Genomic DNA, 14,828 nt, shown 5'->3' on the forward strand with positions numbered 1-14,828 from the left:
ACCGTTTCCGGGATCATGTATTTACGTAAAAAAGGCGACGAGACACTCCGGCCGCACACCGTGCTTCGCGCATCACATCACCTGGTTCAGGCCTTGGCCGCTACACACAAAGCCGTCTTCGCTCATGGGGACGTCTCGTACCCCAACGTCGCCTTCACCAGCTCCGATGTAACGGCAAGCGAAGAAACTCTCGCACACGTCCTGGGGGAGGAATTTAGTGTTGGAGAGTATGAATGCGAAGAGATGCCGAGGCCGCCCGGTTGCCAAGGCAGTTGGTCGAGCTCCCGTGGTGGTCTAGCTAGTTCGGCAACGCCGACGAGGAGTTCGGCTGATCGACTAGGGAGAGGTATACTCGACAAGCTCGAGCAAGGAGACCCCTCGCCCAGCCTTTGGATCAAAAAGCCCCAGAGTCATTTTTCCTAGACTCTTTCGACTACAGACATGACCTATGGAGGGCCGGATGCGTGGTGGGTTGCTTCCTTGACGCATCCACTGCAGTCTGTACCAACTGGCTGGCTGATATTTTACCCCAGACACACGGATTGTTCTACCAGGAACAGCTAAACATATTTTACGACAGGCACCAGGCCATGTTTTTTCTGAGGCTTATGTGGAAGCTGAGTCCTCTGCCACCAGATTGGCAGATCAAATGGGACGCAATGACAAAGGATGACGCAGACGTGCGGAAAGAGGGTGCAGTCCCCCTGTTCCCAACACCCAGTTCGCACTCATAAACGACGAAACGTGCTTGCTAATTCTTTGGCCCAAACAACAGCCGCCAGACTTGAACAGCACGCGCCCATCACTCAGACCTTTGAGTCCCGCCGCCGCGCTATCATCGCCTACTGCAACGAGAGCGAGTACTACGAGAAAGACGACTATACTGAGGATGAACTGGAGAGTCTGGCTTGCCTGCTCCCGGTCATGCAAGATCTCATGCAATACAAGCCCGAAGACAGAATGTCAGCCGAACAAGCAAGATTGCTAATCCAGCAAAAGTGGTCGGACCGCCGGCTGTGGTTCGACAAGGAAGACGGGTCAGAGAATGTGGAGAGCTGCAGTGGAAGTGAGAACCTAGGTGATGAGTTGCCTCCTCAAGGACAAGCAGTTTAGCCAGACTCGAAACTCGGATCTCTCCTTGACTGCAGAAAGATTCTATACCGGCGATGCTGAATCTCTACACAGTCGTCCAGTAACGCAATACAACAAAAAACAGACCAGAGTCGCCACGGCAATGGCTTCAAAAGAAGGGAAGACAAAAAGAACATACAACACCAGGGATTCGCTGGTCGTCACCGACCCAACTACTAGTCTGGCGGTCGCTAGTTTATCTAGGGGAGAGCGGACGGGATCCCGAGTTTTCTAGCACCTATGGTCGTATGTGACAGTTGGTGCTGTCAATGCCGGTCATAAAGGAGGGGAGGAAGCTAGCGGCCGCAGTTTCAACACGCGGAAGAGCGCTATGCTGAGGCAGCCACAGTGAAGATTTTGTGTCTTACCATCTTAATCTATCTAAAGTTAGTTTGTTTGTACTTAGTAGTAGCTAGGTAGAGTGTGAAACGCAAGGGAGGTATTATGTAGAGTATTCGTTAAGGGGGTTTTCTTTTGGAAAATTGGAAGTCAGAAAAGAAATAAAAGTTATATCCCGATTAGAAAAAGAAGTCTCGTATAATTAAATGCTAGTTAAGGGCTAATTAACAGCTTGCGCAATTCATGAGGTAGGTGTATTATGCTACGAACTTGCTTCTAAGCTAATTGTGTTCGTGGTACTCAAACTACGTAGGGATCCTACAGGTCGAAGGGTTGGTAGATCTACCGGGGGTAATGTTGTGTCTATTTCTCCCTCCTCTCTCTCTGCGGAACTAAGGTAGGTTCTGCGTGCGACCGGGGTTTTTGTGTGTGTGTGTGTGTGTGTGTGTGTGTGTGAGAGGTCCGCGCGCCGCACGTGCCTACTTGCACGTGCGTACTCGCGCGATCTCTGCTTCCTCCCTGCTAGTGTGCGGTCACCAGTATCGCTATTCCAACAAATTGTTTATAATTTCGTTGTTTAATCCTACGCCTTCATCCTCAGCCGCTTCACTACCTTATTAGTCCAAGAGCCACCTATATCCTACTCGAACCGTGTCTAATGAATTTCAATTATAGCGCTTGTCTCCTTGTAGCTACTTCTGCTCAACACTATGCCCCGGCTTAAGTCGATTCTTTTGTTGCTCTTCCTCGGCCCCCGCTCTCGCTCTTTCCTTGAGCTCCACATCACCTTCAACAAGGGGGTCTGCTAATTCGTCATGCTTATTGATCCTGGGGGATGGAAATCGCGATAATATAAGACGTAGTCGTGCGTTGCTGACGCGCTGCCCTGTGTTTCTTCGACGAGAGGACGCGGCTCAGTGTGATTTCCGAGAGTGTTAGTGGCATTTTGTGGTTTTCCGGAGCTGGATGGTATTACATTAGCCGCCTTTCCGGAAGTATTTCCCGCGACAATATTCAAGGCATTCTGGTCTAATATCGCCAGAACATCACTTTTGCCACGCGTCAAGGTCGGTGCAGAGGGCTAGGCCGACGATTTAACCTCTTTAGGCCTGGGGTGATCCGATGGCGTTCTCTCGGGAATGGTCGACATCGTCTTCTCGTGCTGTGAAAGACAGGCAAGCAGGTGCGAGCTAATCAACCTGGTTAGTTTGTTAAGCGAGAAAGCGATCGAATCTAGGTTAGCATGTAGTTAGATCCAGTTGGGTTCAATATCTCTTTCGTATACTAAATATTTCCCAAACGTGTGTTTAATGATATGACCCACTATAGGCCAGCCGTGGCTTCTTTAACTTGGGGCATGGCCGCGGCCGATTTCGATTATTACCTAGTTCTAGGACTCGATCTTAGCTGGTTAGGTGATGCATTTCGTGATCAAATGGGCCAGTTTCATGGCAGCTGTTGTGCCCTATAGCAGGCAAATGTTTTAACTAGACTTGCTAAGAACCCCCCTGAGGCCGAGGCCGTAGCCAGCACGAAGACAAACTTGGCCGAGGCTGGGCCCGGAAAGTCCGATTGTTCGGGTTTCAGCCATTCTTGAAACAAGGGGCAATAGAGCGTGTTTCTTATTTGGCCGAGCAAAAAGAGTGCACATATTCTTTTCAAGGCTCACAGACTCAACTTTGGCTGTCTCTTGTCGTCGAGATTCAAACTCCAGCCCCTGCCGTCAAATACAGTCTTGGTGGCTTGAAATTACACTACCAGCAAAGGCGTCGCCAGTCTCCTATAAAACCAAATGCTGGCCCTCCATCGACATGCAGTGCATGCATACAAGGCCTCCCTATAGGAGAGTGAGATCAAGTGTAAAAGATTAACAATACACATAATACTTCGAGAGACTCCTTTTGCGAAATAAAGTGGATGGATTGCGTGGTTGAGTTAAGCCAACTGGTGGGTCCCGAACGGCCCCTTGTCATCTAAGAATCCAAATAAGGGCGATCCAACCATTCAAAACAGAACATTGAAATCCCTCGTGGCGCAATTGGCTAGCGCGTCAGACTGTTAATCTGGAGGCTGTTGGTTCGACCCCAACCGAGGGAGATGTCGACTTCCTTTTTTAATTTTTCTTATCACTTGGGACGAAATCCAAGTCTCCTGAATTTAATCTGCCACACTTTCGAAACTCAAACTTTCATGATCTACCATTCAAAATCCGGCCAATTCCAAGGGATTTATTTATTTGCCCACAAATTGCAATTAATTTCCTTTTTCTTGCAAATATACGAAACTGTCACTCAATCCGAAGCCACTCCCCCTTGAACGTCGGGAGCGGCGCCAAATCCTCATCCCACTTGAAGACGCCCACCCACGTCCAGGCCCCTCGGGCATCCCCATGTGCAACCCGGTCCGGGTGCTCGCGGTCATCGTTGGTCCCCAGCACGGCAACGACGGCGCCGCCCTCTCCGTATTCGCGCATGTTCGCCCCGTCCAGCACATCCGTGGCCAGCGGGGCGGACCGCGCGAGGGCTCCAAACTTGTACCCTGGCAGGTACTCGCGCGCGATGCGGTCGAGGCGTCTTGCCGTCGATAGGCGCTGGCCGCTCGTGACGCCAAACCAGTAGCCCGGCACGCGCGGCAGTAAGACGGACGAGTTTTTTGTGAATAATGATAACGCACGGCGACGACCGCCGTCGAATCGCACCACGTTCCACCCGGCGACCAGCTTGGCCTCTTGGTAGATTCCAATCACAGTGCCCGCGCCGTCGCCTGCGATGATGGCGTTTCCGGGCCGTGGCGTGGTGTAGCATTCCTCGGGCAGGTTAGGCCTAGAGGGCGCCCAGGACAGGCCCTTGGCCTGAAGTCTTGGGACGCTCGACATGAGCAGCCCGGTAGGCACCAGGAGGAGTTGAGACCGGTTCTTTGCTCGCTGCACGCACGCGTCCCAAAAGTCTTTAGCCGTGTAGCAGAGCGTTTCACTGCATAGCAGACTCCAAATGACGACCTCGTCGCCCTTTCGCGACGCATGGCGGTGGCTCAGGAGACAGGCAGCCTCTTGCACGCTCAGTAGGCCAGAGGCCAGTTCGTTAGATTCATTCGACTCTATGCTCCCGGGAACAGTCCGGACTGCCCTGGTGTCGGCCGTGGTGGTCGATGTTGACGACGGGTTGTCTGTGGCGGTCTGGACGGCAGGGATGAGGTGCTGCGCGGTCAGGTAGAGATTGACAACGGAGATGTCGCCCGCCGAATGGACGGCGCACAGAATGTCCATTAGGCGTATCGTCTTGTCGCCCTTGAAGAGCAGGTGGATGTTTTTCCTTCCACGAATCGCCTCGAGAAGCGTCCACGCGCGAACGTTCCAGTCGCATACCAGCAGGGCTGAAAGAATCGACTCCTGGAGCTCCATTGTCAGGTTGCTGGCATTGATGCTCATCATGTCGCGGTCGCACACCAGGGTGACCATGGCCTGGGAGAATACAGTGTTGATGTTGGCGATTGCTTCCCGCCGAAGCTCGTGGTCGCATGGGATGCACGGCGTGTCCATCCAGTACGAGTCGCATCCCAGACTCTCGGCTACCCGCTTATACCGAGCATGCAGACAGATGTTGAATCCCCCGGAATATTTCTGGCCACCGCTGAGAGCCTGGGTGTTTTCTTCTGGCCGGCCTCCTTGTCCGTGGCTCCACACATGCGATATGGCCAGAGTCTTTAACCCCGCTGGCTGATAGTGGATGTGAGTCTCGTCGGTCGCCTCCAACGAGACGGCTCGCCCGCCTCCGCCTGCTTGGTTCCGAAAGGACGCCTCGTCCCAGAAGAGCTTGTGGCAGCCTGTCCCTCCTTGGCACGGGTCGCCATGCGCAGACTGGTCCAGAATTGTGGCGCCCTTGAACCGCATGCAGTTCGCCGGTCCTAGTCCTTGACACTGAGAAGAGTTGCCAAGGCACCTTGCTTCATGAGACGCAAAAACCTGGCTGAACCGGTGCTTGAATGCTCGAAAGTCTGGCGGCATGGCGGCTCGGTCTCTGAAGACGTGCAGGAGAGCCCAGTTGCACATATACTGTGGCGTCGCCTGCATGGTGTGTGTGGTAGACAGCTTCCTCATCAACGACGTCAGGTCAATAGACGACACCCTGTTCCTCTCAAAGTCGTAGCCGGCTCGGAGGTGCATGCCAAGTGTGTGGTGATAGAACAGCATGACGAGCCGATGCCACGAAGTCCAGAGAAAAGCCAAAAGGACAAAAAGATTGCGGCGGGTTGGCAGCTGGCGCTTTTTCAGTCGGGTATAAATCCCAAAGGCAGCCTCGAAGACGATGGATATATAGTTTGCTAGTTTTTTTGGATGAGCGCTAAGCCATTGGTATCCATGGTTTTCGCCGACATATTCTGCTGTCGAGCCTATGTGCAGAGCTAAGCGCAGCACATTAGAGTCGACAAATCTGACAGCCCTGAGATTTGGCCAGTCGGCAGGCCTGCCCGGAAGGAAGTTATCGGCACCAAGGTCCAAATCCACCAAAGCCTCGCAGGCGCCAGTGAAGGGCGGCGGGGTTGCTGGAAGTCGGGTGAGGATGGACGAAGCGTGGCGAGCGACGGTTGTGTGAGAGATCTCTTCTGTCGTATACTGACATGTCAGAGCCCTGCGGTGCGCTTCATCCAGTCGTGTAATGTCGAGGGATGCATCCTGTGTTGCGAGGTTGGGCAGATACAAGGAGCACAGTTGGGTCGCGTCTTTGGCCGGAACCAGGCCAATTGTGGTGGAAGTACCTTGGACGTCGATTTCAACACTCAAGTTGCTGAGGTGAACATTGAACTTTTTGTAGGTAAAGACCCACGGTCGTCGGCCGACTTCTCGCTGAGTGATCTCTCCTTGGAGCAGTTCCAGGAGCCTGGCAGCGGTGAAGGTGAAGGGGTCCTCCTCCAGGTATCCGACCATGTCGCGTCACAGCGGACGTGCATCGTCTGCGGAAGCAAAGAAAAGCAGACGGACTGGTGTTTCTAAAGCCGGAGTCGGAAGCTGGTGAGATTTGGGACAAGGCTTTGTGCTGCCTCAGGTACCGCATGCACGAGCACATTTTTAGGCAACTGCCTGCCTGCATGTTTCATCCATAACACCTGCCAGTAACTGTCGTCAGCCCAGGCAAAAACGACTGCTGTAGCTCAGGCATGGCCACTCTCGGAGAAGAACCAAACCGCGGGCCGCGCCTTCCATCCGAAACCCGATGCCTGTCGGGAGTAAATTAGTGAAAGCCCGTGTAGAACTGGGCCGCAACTGCCGCCTTGCAGTGCAGACCGAGCACCTGGGGCGGACACCGGCCATTACGATGTGACCTATCTCGGTTGGCCGTTTCGAGCCTCCTTGCCGTTGGGGGCGGGGCGCAGACTGCAAAGCCGCCTTACCTGGAGGTTAAGCCGCAGCTGTCAACCCCCGCAAAACCGGGTTGTGCACATTGCATGCTGCCTAGCGATTGCATGCGGGGCACACACAGCCCGTCAACGGCCTTGGCCCTGACTGACCTGTCACCTCAGAGGCAGGTTGAGGTGAGGGACCGTGAACGTACCGACCGAGCTACATTACGTGACCTACTTGGCGATGCTGAGCAGCGATGGAACGCAAGGAACTCGAGGAGTGTTGCATCTATCGAGCTAAAATGGGTTAAATCGGCTATAGGAGATATGTGGTTCGAATGGTCAGAGCGGTTCGTTTCCATATCATTATGGCCATCCATCTGCAGTTCAATCCTAGGATTCAAGTTCAACTTACCTGGTTCAGACGCAGTTCTCGATTCACTTTGCCTGTGGTAGCGGTCATTTCCTAGTAAATCTGCTCACGCCATGTCGATTTTCGAGCAGGCCAACGAGGCACGCCTCGGCGCCCTCAACGTTGCGCCCATCATCTCCATGCCACAGCTACCCAACATTCTATCGGAGTGGGCAGCCATTGTTCCTCTTGTCTGCCATCTAGCCACACACCGTGACGACCACGCTACGACTGGCAAGGTGGCCTTGGCGGGCAGAGTTTCTGTGAGTCTCTTTCCCCGGCTGGGCTCGCTGTCCGGCCTTTCGCGGTTGATCGGGAACACGCGCAAATTCCTCGACCACGCCAGCTCGCGTGGTGGCACCAGCCTCCATGTTTGGGACGTCTATTGGTGAGAATTCTACCGAGGTTGGTACCTGCGGGGGCCAGTTACTGACTTCTGCGTGAAAGGGGCGGCATGTTTCCCTGCAGCAACGGCATTGCCGTCGAATTCATCATCGACTACTGCCAGCAGAGGCACGGGCGAGTCAGCACCATACGCATGCCGGATATCTTGCCCGAGCTACGTCCTGTCCCGCCAAGGCTCAGCAGCTACTCGTCGACGAACCTCAGCAGCAGAAGCAGCATATCCAGCCACGGAACACGGATCTCCTCCTCTAAAAATGGGACGCGAGCTCCGCGACCCGACCCCGACAAGGACTCAATCTTCCGCTTCCGCCGCAGCCAGACCCTACACGTCTTTCGGTGCTTTCGCAAGCCAGGACGGCCCCTAAAGTCGCAGCCCTCAAATTCGTGGTCTTTTGCGCCGCATATTCTGCGGCCGCTCTGTGCAGCCGTCGTCGCAGTCGCACTCCTCCTGTGCGGCAGCTTCGGCACGGCGGCCATGTTGTTCTGCACGGCCATCTCGGGCTTCGCAGCCAGCCTGCTCGTCGCCGTCAAGCGGCCGCCGGGGTACCTCGAGAACAACGAGGCCGGGCTGCCGAGCGGGTGCATGCTGGCAGCGGCGCACCAGAACGCCACCGAGTGGTACCTCTTCGTCGGCGACCGGGGCATCGTCGACACGCTGCTCAACAAGACCATGTTCTGGATCCCCGACACGCGCACGGCGCGCCTGGTCGGCGGCTGGCTGCGGCTCGCCCACTTCATCCAGCTCGCCGCCATGACGTTCGCGGCCGGCCAGAAGGGCTGGGACGGCGTGTGCCTCGTCGCGCTGCTGGCCGTCAACTGGCTGCTCGAGCGCTGCGCCAACAGCAACGCGAACCTCGCCCACAGCTGGCTGACGCGCGAGTGCGTCGGCGTCGAGATCAAGAAGTTCGAGTTCAGCGGCCGCTCGTACATGTTGGGGGCAATACAACTCTACAGCGGCAGCCAGACGACGTCGTGGATGGACGACATCATCACGCCGCACCCCAGACGGGAGGCATGGCTGCGACGTTTGTTTGGCCAAGAGCCGGACCACAGCTCGTGGAGTCCTGCTGACCTAGCCAAGATTGATAGTAGCGCCAGGCTGTCAGTTGAGGCCGCTTTTGTTATGAATGCCGAATTAGGGGCGCCGACCGGAGAGGCTTGATGCGGGGCGCATTCCTTTCTCTTCTCACTGCATACCACTTCTCGTTCACCCTCGAGTCCTTTTCACTCTACCAGTGCAATAGTTAGAACGCTCGACTCGACTCGTTTTAATTATAGTTCACCATCCTTCTTAAGGCATGTGGTTGAATTGTAACGACTCATCTAAATTAAAGAGTGATAGGATAACAATCGATTTAATAACACGTATATCGACTCTTTGTGTTGCAGTCAGTCATGATGGTAGGATTTGTGGTGCCAGAACTTGCTATGCTCTCATATCTCGCTCGGATAGGTTCTTGACTGTGTTTCTGCCTTACCCAAGGACTCATATAGCTTCTCCCATTGCTTGGCAAGTGAGACTCTCAAATCGTAAATAAGCTGGGTCTAATTAGGCTGGAAAAAAGGGAATCGCGCCATCACATTCCCTAGCAGCGCTCAAAGTTGGAGAAAGTACCAGTCCTAGCACAACCCTGACTAGGGCACTGTATTGTTTAAGAGATATAGCAAGTAGCCTCTCAGAATCTGTCTACACAGCCGACGATCAAGTTACTTCTAGAGTACATAAGCTACAGCTGTGACTTTGTTCAACCCCTTAAAATTCGAACCCACATACCCAAGTCGTAGTTAATGTCGTGCTGACACGAAACAACCTATTCCGCCACTCCCCCTGCGGACAGACCATCCAGTGGCCTGTACATTCTTCGCCTTCTTCTCCCCCAAACTCAACCGTTACTTCTTTACCGTATCTGGAGAATGAGCAGGCGGCTGAGGTTTTCCCGCAGGCGTCCGTGTTCTCAGTTGTCTTCCCAATGCGATTTGAAGCTTGGTGACAGCTTCAAAATCCTCCTCATCCTCCTCTATAGATACAAAATTATCTATCTCTGGTCCGGTATACTCGGGTTTGCTACGAACCACCTGTTCTGCCGGCTTCAGCTGCACTGGCATTTCAGACATCCCTGAGGGGATGGGTCGGTGTCGTTGAGGAATGATTGTGGTTGACGGCACCGAGACGCTGGGGACGTGTTTATAAGCTGCATTGCACTCGTGATCTTGGTTTACCGGTGTCCTAGCAGGAAGAATAGAGGATTTTAGTAGAGTTTTAGGTATCACTTCAGTGTCGTTTATCGATTTTTTTTCTAGAAGACCAGTTCTAGAACTCGCTGCCACAGGCTGTGTGTTTATCGTAACAGGTGTCGACGCCATCCTTAACAAAGTTTTTTGAAACCGTTTGGACTCTAACCCAACAGAAATCGATGCGGCCTGAGGTCTGAACGAAATACTGAAATATCTGGGTGAGGGAGCAAGGAGCGCGGGAAATCTACCTTTATAAAATAAAAGAATGATAAACTTCCGTTTTAAACCAATGCTGTTTGTCAGCGAAATGCCTCAGACCCTGGTTCTCTGTTTTAAATTAATACGCTTATAAGTTGCGCGACAGTGTAATAACATGGCCAGGAAACATCCCCCCGACATGGGCGGCCCATTTTTCGGCAAAAAGTCTTCTCGGAACAGGCAGCCCAAAACGGCCCAAAACAGCCCAGAACGGCCTAAAAGTCCTTCTAGACTAGGAACCAAGGTCGCGACAGGCCTCAAACAGCAGCTGGCTACGTAGCTCGTGCGCGTAACTACCTACGGAGCCTGCAAAACATAAAGCGGAATCGGAACACATAAATCGGATAGGACCGCCAATGTCAGTCAAATGGGTATTTATGGACGACGAGGCCATGGTTGCACGTGCAGAGATGAAGCACTCAGTATTGGGACTATTTTGGTCACAACAGAGGGGCCAAGAGAGCGCCACAACAACCCTAACCCCAAGCCACGCAAAAATGACCCCGCGTCCGCTTCCCCAAATCCGCCGAGTAGGCCTTCACGACCGAGCTAACCCCATCAGCGCTCGACAGTCGACACTCGTCGCTTCCTCAGGAGTCAGCAACCACGCCGCCATCCCACTGCGCACCCCAATTGCTCCGGACTGATCTGCTGGCAAACTCGGCCACCCCTCTAGAAATCTGCAGAAGAAGCCGATGCACGGCATTCTCTCAATTCGCTCTGCTCTTGCAAACGCCGCAGCTGCCAGCCTGAAATTCGCCCAGACAGGAACTCGCTCGTTCCAGCCAGCCGCTGCAACCCTAGGTCTCGCCGTCCCGCGCACTGCTCTCTCGTCTCGCGCATTCAGCATGTCGACCAAGACGCAGGAGCCCGTCATCGCGCGGGTGTCGGACCTCCCGACGTCGGAGGCCAGATGGGTGACGCTCAAGAAGATTGAGTACGTCGACCAGGTCGGCAAGGCGCGCACCTGGGAAGTCGCAATGCGCAAGACACGCGCGGCCAAGGCGGGCGTCGACGCCGTGGCCATGGGCAACGTGCTGGTGCACCCGTCGCGGCCCCCGGCCACACTCATCGTGATCCAGTATCGACCGCCGCTCGACGCATACACGGTCGAGTGGCCGGCGGGCCTGGTCGACGAGGGCGAGACGGCCGAGGAGGCCGCCGTGCGCGAGTTCAAGGAGGAGACGGGCTACGACTGCTCCGTCGTTAGCGTCAGCCCCGTCCAGGCCGCCGATCCCGGCATGTCCAACGCCAACATGCAGCTCGTCATGGTCGAGGTCCAGCTGCCCGAGGAGGACGGCGAGCGGCCCCAGCAGCGGCTCGAGGACGGCGAGCACATCGAGACTGTCATCGTGCCCCTCGCCGAGTTTTATGACCGCCTCGTTGAGTACGCCAAGCGCCCCCGCACCATCGTCGCCGCCAAGCTGTTCCACTTCGCCCACGGCATGAACTTTGCCCAGACGAACAAGTACGGGATATAGGCGGGGTGTTAGGTTTCATTCTCCAGCCGGGATCAGGACGTAGTGCAATAGAGTGTAACGACTGCGAGTTTGCGGCAGTATTGAGATGTTAGGTTAAGCTATCTGCTTTACGATGGTTATGTCATTCTCACGTCTCACGTAATAGCAAGCTCGCCAGTGAGAAACCGCAATTCAAACCAGTGAGCACCGAAGTGACAAAGCTTGTCTGAGGCTGACATAAAACAGCTCTCGAGCACAATGACTCGGAGGTTAAGAGTCAAGCAATTGGCTTGATAGGATCAATGATTCCTGGAGAGGACACTGTGTTGGCAAAACAGTGAGCGAAAGCAGCCGCCATGAAGATGACGAGACCGAGTTACAGTCGACCTCAGTCCGACATCCGGCGTGCCCGCTTTCAATGCTACCATCTTGATCCTTGCAATTGGTAGCATTCAGACTCGTACTACGGATAGCCTCTGTCTCCTGGTATTTAATGACCAGATCAACCATTAGAGTCAAATCGCAAGTGGAGGATCTGTCGAATTTGACGAATTTGGCGTGAATTTCCAATGGCAGTTTCTTACCAAGGGGGTGAGAACGCCGACTGACTACCTCCTTACCTTGCTCGCCTGCGTCCCAGGTAACTTGCGAGATCCAAGGACGCAATGCCGACACTTCGTCAACGGCACGTGCTCAGTAATCCCCGGATTCGGGCCGCGATAAGCACATGGCCAATGAACAGAGACACAAATGCTCTGCTTCACCCACAATGATTGCTATTATTCCCAACAGCCCAAACTTACAAACATCGCTCAGTCACCTGTGAAGCTCGCATTCCCATTCGCACTGATATAAGTGGGGGATTACCTTCCTCGACAATAACTTATGCCTTGTTACTTGCCGAAACGGCACCGGAGGTCTGTCCTTGCGCGAAGGCGGTCTTAATATGCGCCATTAGCTAGAACAGAAGACAGAAAGAGGCTCGAGTTTCAAATTCCGAATGGAGGGTGGTCACTATTGTCATCATTTAAGTGCTCGTATAGCACATACATATACAATAGCCAGCTAATCGTACCTTGAAGATTCCACTCCACCTATCTCCTATTCAACGCGGACGCGTTCCTTGGACCTAGGTCTAATCATCAAGGGAGAGAAACGAGCAATGCGCAAAATTCGACGTAGCAGTTGGCGGCTGATGAAGATGACGTGGGATCCTGCGAGGTCATGGAGAAAAAGTCCCCGACGCACCCTGGTGGTGGTCCCACTTCTTTCGTACCCCTGACGAAGGGACGTGAGACGCGGTGGCGTACATGCTCAAATGAAGAACAATAAGCCCTACAGAGGTTGGCAGGAGCGCATTAGGAAGGATGTGGACTTGAGCGGGTCTTGCTCGGGCTCGTCGGTACTCACTAATCAATCCATCCTTATGAGATGGGACCAGCAGGCCCCCCCGGGGTTGGGATCGTTCCCTCACCTTGGCGTTCCTGATTCCTTGGCTCCTGAAAATCATCATCTGCCTCTCTCAATCACCGCCACGCCAGATCAATCCCATCGAGGCCACAAGCGAAACCGACAAAGCCCTGAGAATGGCAAGCCAGCCAAAGTCAGTCGTCATCGTAAGTTCGCCCAGACAGAAAGAAACCCCAACCAAGCTCCCCAAGCTCACCTAAATGAACACAGATCGGCGGCTCGCTCGCGGGGCTGCTGCACGGGCTGAGCCTCAAGCGGCGCGGGAGCAACGTCGTAGTACTAGAGCAGGACCAGAGCACGATGCGCAGCGGGCACGAGGCCGGCATCGCGTACGGGCCGGGGGTGGGGGAGCTGCTCGACAAGTACGACGACACGGGCGTCGCCAGCCACGCGTCGGCGGCGGCGACGCGCATCGCCTTCCGCAAGCGCGAGGACCTCAAGACGGTCAACTTGGTGCGCCACCTGTCGTCGTGGGTGCTGCTGTACCGCATCCTGCGGGCCAACTTCGACGGCACCGCGTCCAAGGCCGTGCCGAGCCCGCCGCCGCCGCGCGCCGGCGACGGCACCGCCGAGTACCGCGCCGGCAAGCGCGTGACGGGGCTCGCGTACGACGAGCGCGCCGGCTTCGTGACGGTGCGCTATGTGAGCCGCGACGGCGATGGGGGTGAGGAGTCGGTCACAGCGGACCTCGTGCTCGCCGCCGACGGCGTGCACTCGACCGTGCGCGGCCTCGTCAACACTCCTACCGCCAAGGAATATTCAGGCTACGTGTCGTGGCGCGGCACGGTGCCGGAGAAGGACCTGCCGCCGCGCACGGCCGCGTATTTCAAGAATAATGCCACGCTCGACTTTCTCAAGCGCAACTACATTGTCGGGTAAGTCACGGGCGGCCGGAAACCCTCCTGCATACGTATTGACACCCTGATCAGATACACCATCCCGGGCGACGCGGGCGGGGAGGACCGCCTCATCAACTTCGTGTGGTACTTTAACTACGAGGAAGGGTCGACAGAGCTGGAGGAGGCACTGACGGACATCCACGGGCACCGGCACGCGAACACGGTGCCCGTGGGGCTCGTGCAGCCGGCAGTATGGAAGAGGCACCTGGCTTCGGCGCTGCCGGCGGTGGCAGCGCCGTTCGCGGAGCTCATCTCGAGAGCCAAGACGCCCTTCGTGACAAAAGTCAACGACGTCTTCACCGAGCGGGCCACTTATTGTGGTGGCCGCGTCGTGCTGGTCGGCGACGCGCTCGCCACGTTCCGCCCGCACCTGGCGCTCGCGACCGAGCAGGCCGCGCGCCACTGTCTAGGTCTCGAAAAGGTGTGGGACGGCGACAAGACACTTCAAGAGTGGGAGCGCGAGGTGCTGACGTGGGGGAGGAAGATCTGGATGGGCAGCAGGGTGCTCGGCATCTATGGCCAGGGGACCTGGTGGCAGTTCTTTAAGATTATCGGCGCTTATATCTTGCTGGTTCTGAGGTTACGGTGGGGGAAGCTTTGAGTGGGTAGGAGTTACTTGTAGAAATGGGTGTATTTTTTACTCGGGGTTATGACCTAGACTTGACGTTTCGAAAGATTTTGGTTAATATGTAAGGGCCATTGTTGATTTACCTCTCTATCAAGGTGATAAAGTACCAAGTCTTTTAGATAGACTTTGATGTTGTCTTTGTTGAAGTTAAACATGGATTATGGATGATGACATGGCAACAAACGTGACAGATTCAATATGCTGCAGTTGATTTAGATCAATAGTGTCACTTGAAGCATCCGAGACGTCATGCC

At 54.8% G+C, this 14,828-nt stretch overlaps 5 protein-coding genes and 1 non-coding gene across 6 annotated transcripts; 5 read left to right on the forward strand and 1 right to left on the reverse strand.

The window, feature by feature from the left end:
• Positions 1 to 441: 441 nt before the first annotated feature.
• Positions 442 to 1,311, forward strand: B0T26DRAFT_675928 (uncharacterized protein; the record flags this gene model as incomplete). Its single annotated transcript, XM_060439902.1, has 4 exons — positions 442 to 467; positions 581 to 693; positions 776 to 1,066; positions 1,217 to 1,311. The coding sequence occupies 4 exons, from the start codon at positions 442 to 444 to the stop codon at positions 1,309 to 1,311; spliced, it is 525 nt and encodes a 174-aa protein (XP_060296445.1).
• Positions 1,312 to 3,493: 2,182 nt separating this feature from the next.
• On the forward strand, positions 3,494 to 3,567 carry B0T26DRAFT_t120. Its single transcript has one exon. It is a non-coding gene; the product is annotated as a tRNA-Asn (tRNA).
• Positions 3,568 to 3,578: 11 nt separating this feature from the next.
• On the reverse strand, positions 3,579 to 6,440 carry B0T26DRAFT_872071 (uncharacterized protein). The gene has a single exon (XM_060447948.1). The coding sequence runs from the start codon at positions 6,392 to 6,394 to the stop codon at positions 3,758 to 3,760; it is 2,637 nt and encodes an 878-aa protein (XP_060296446.1). The 5' UTR covers positions 6,395 to 6,440; the 3' UTR covers positions 3,579 to 3,757.
• A 483-nt stretch (positions 6,441 to 6,923) lies between these two features.
• On the forward strand, positions 6,924 to 8,989 carry B0T26DRAFT_829590 (uncharacterized protein). Its single transcript, XM_060447455.1, has 2 exons — positions 6,924 to 7,607; positions 7,667 to 8,989. Exons 1-2 carry the CDS (start codon positions 7,294 to 7,296, stop codon positions 8,784 to 8,786), a joined length of 1,434 nt encoding a protein of 477 aa, XP_060296447.1. The 5' UTR covers positions 6,924 to 7,293; the 3' UTR covers positions 8,787 to 8,989.
• A 1,976-nt stretch (positions 8,990 to 10,965) lies between these two features.
• On the forward strand, positions 10,966 to 11,598 carry B0T26DRAFT_751688 (NUDIX domain-containing protein; the record flags this gene model as incomplete). Its single annotated transcript, XM_060445417.1, has 1 exon — positions 10,966 to 11,598. The coding sequence occupies one exon, from the start codon at positions 10,966 to 10,968 to the stop codon at positions 11,596 to 11,598; it is 633 nt and encodes a 210-aa protein (XP_060296448.1).
• Positions 11,599 to 12,839: 1,241 nt separating this feature from the next.
• On the forward strand, positions 12,840 to 14,828 carry B0T26DRAFT_812370 (FAD binding domain protein). Its single transcript, XM_060447309.1, has 3 exons — positions 12,840 to 13,193; positions 13,258 to 13,922; positions 13,977 to 14,828. The coding sequence occupies exons 1-3, from the start codon at positions 13,164 to 13,166 to the stop codon at positions 14,545 to 14,547; spliced, it is 1,266 nt and encodes a 421-aa protein (XP_060296449.1). The 5' UTR covers positions 12,840 to 13,163; the 3' UTR covers positions 14,548 to 14,828.

This window comes from Lasiosphaeria miniovina (genome assembly GCF_030549165.1).
Source record: "Lasiosphaeria miniovina strain SMH2392-1A chromosome Unknown B0T26scaffold_4, whole genome shotgun sequence".
Lineage (NCBI taxonomy): Eukaryota > Fungi > Ascomycota > Sordariomycetes > Sordariales > Lasiosphaeriaceae > Lasiosphaeria > Lasiosphaeria miniovina.

Excerpts from the sequence above, each read along its gene's own strand:
- B0T26DRAFT_872071 (XM_060447948.1), bottom strand. The coding sequence starts at position 6,394 with ATGGTCGGATACCTGGAGGAGGACCCCTTCACCTTCACCGCTGCCAGG.
- B0T26DRAFT_829590 (XM_060447455.1), top strand. The coding sequence starts at position 7,294 with ATGTCGATTTTCGAGCAGGCCAACGAGGCACGCCTCGGCGCCCTCAAC. Across the intron at positions 7,608-7,666 it reads CATGTTTGGGACGTCTATTG|GGGCGGCATGTTTCCCTGCA; the intron begins GTGAGAATTCTA and ends TCTGCGTGAAAG.
- B0T26DRAFT_812370 (XM_060447309.1), top strand. The coding sequence starts at position 13,164 with ATGGCAAGCCAGCCAAAGTCAGTCGTCATC. Across the intron at positions 13,194-13,257 it reads AGCCAAAGTCAGTCGTCATC|ATCGGCGGCTCGCTCGCGGG; the intron begins GTAAGTTCGCCC and ends AAATGAACACAG. Across the intron at positions 13,923-13,976 it reads AAGCGCAACTACATTGTCGG|ATACACCATCCCGGGCGACG; the intron begins GTAAGTCACGGG and ends CACCCTGATCAG.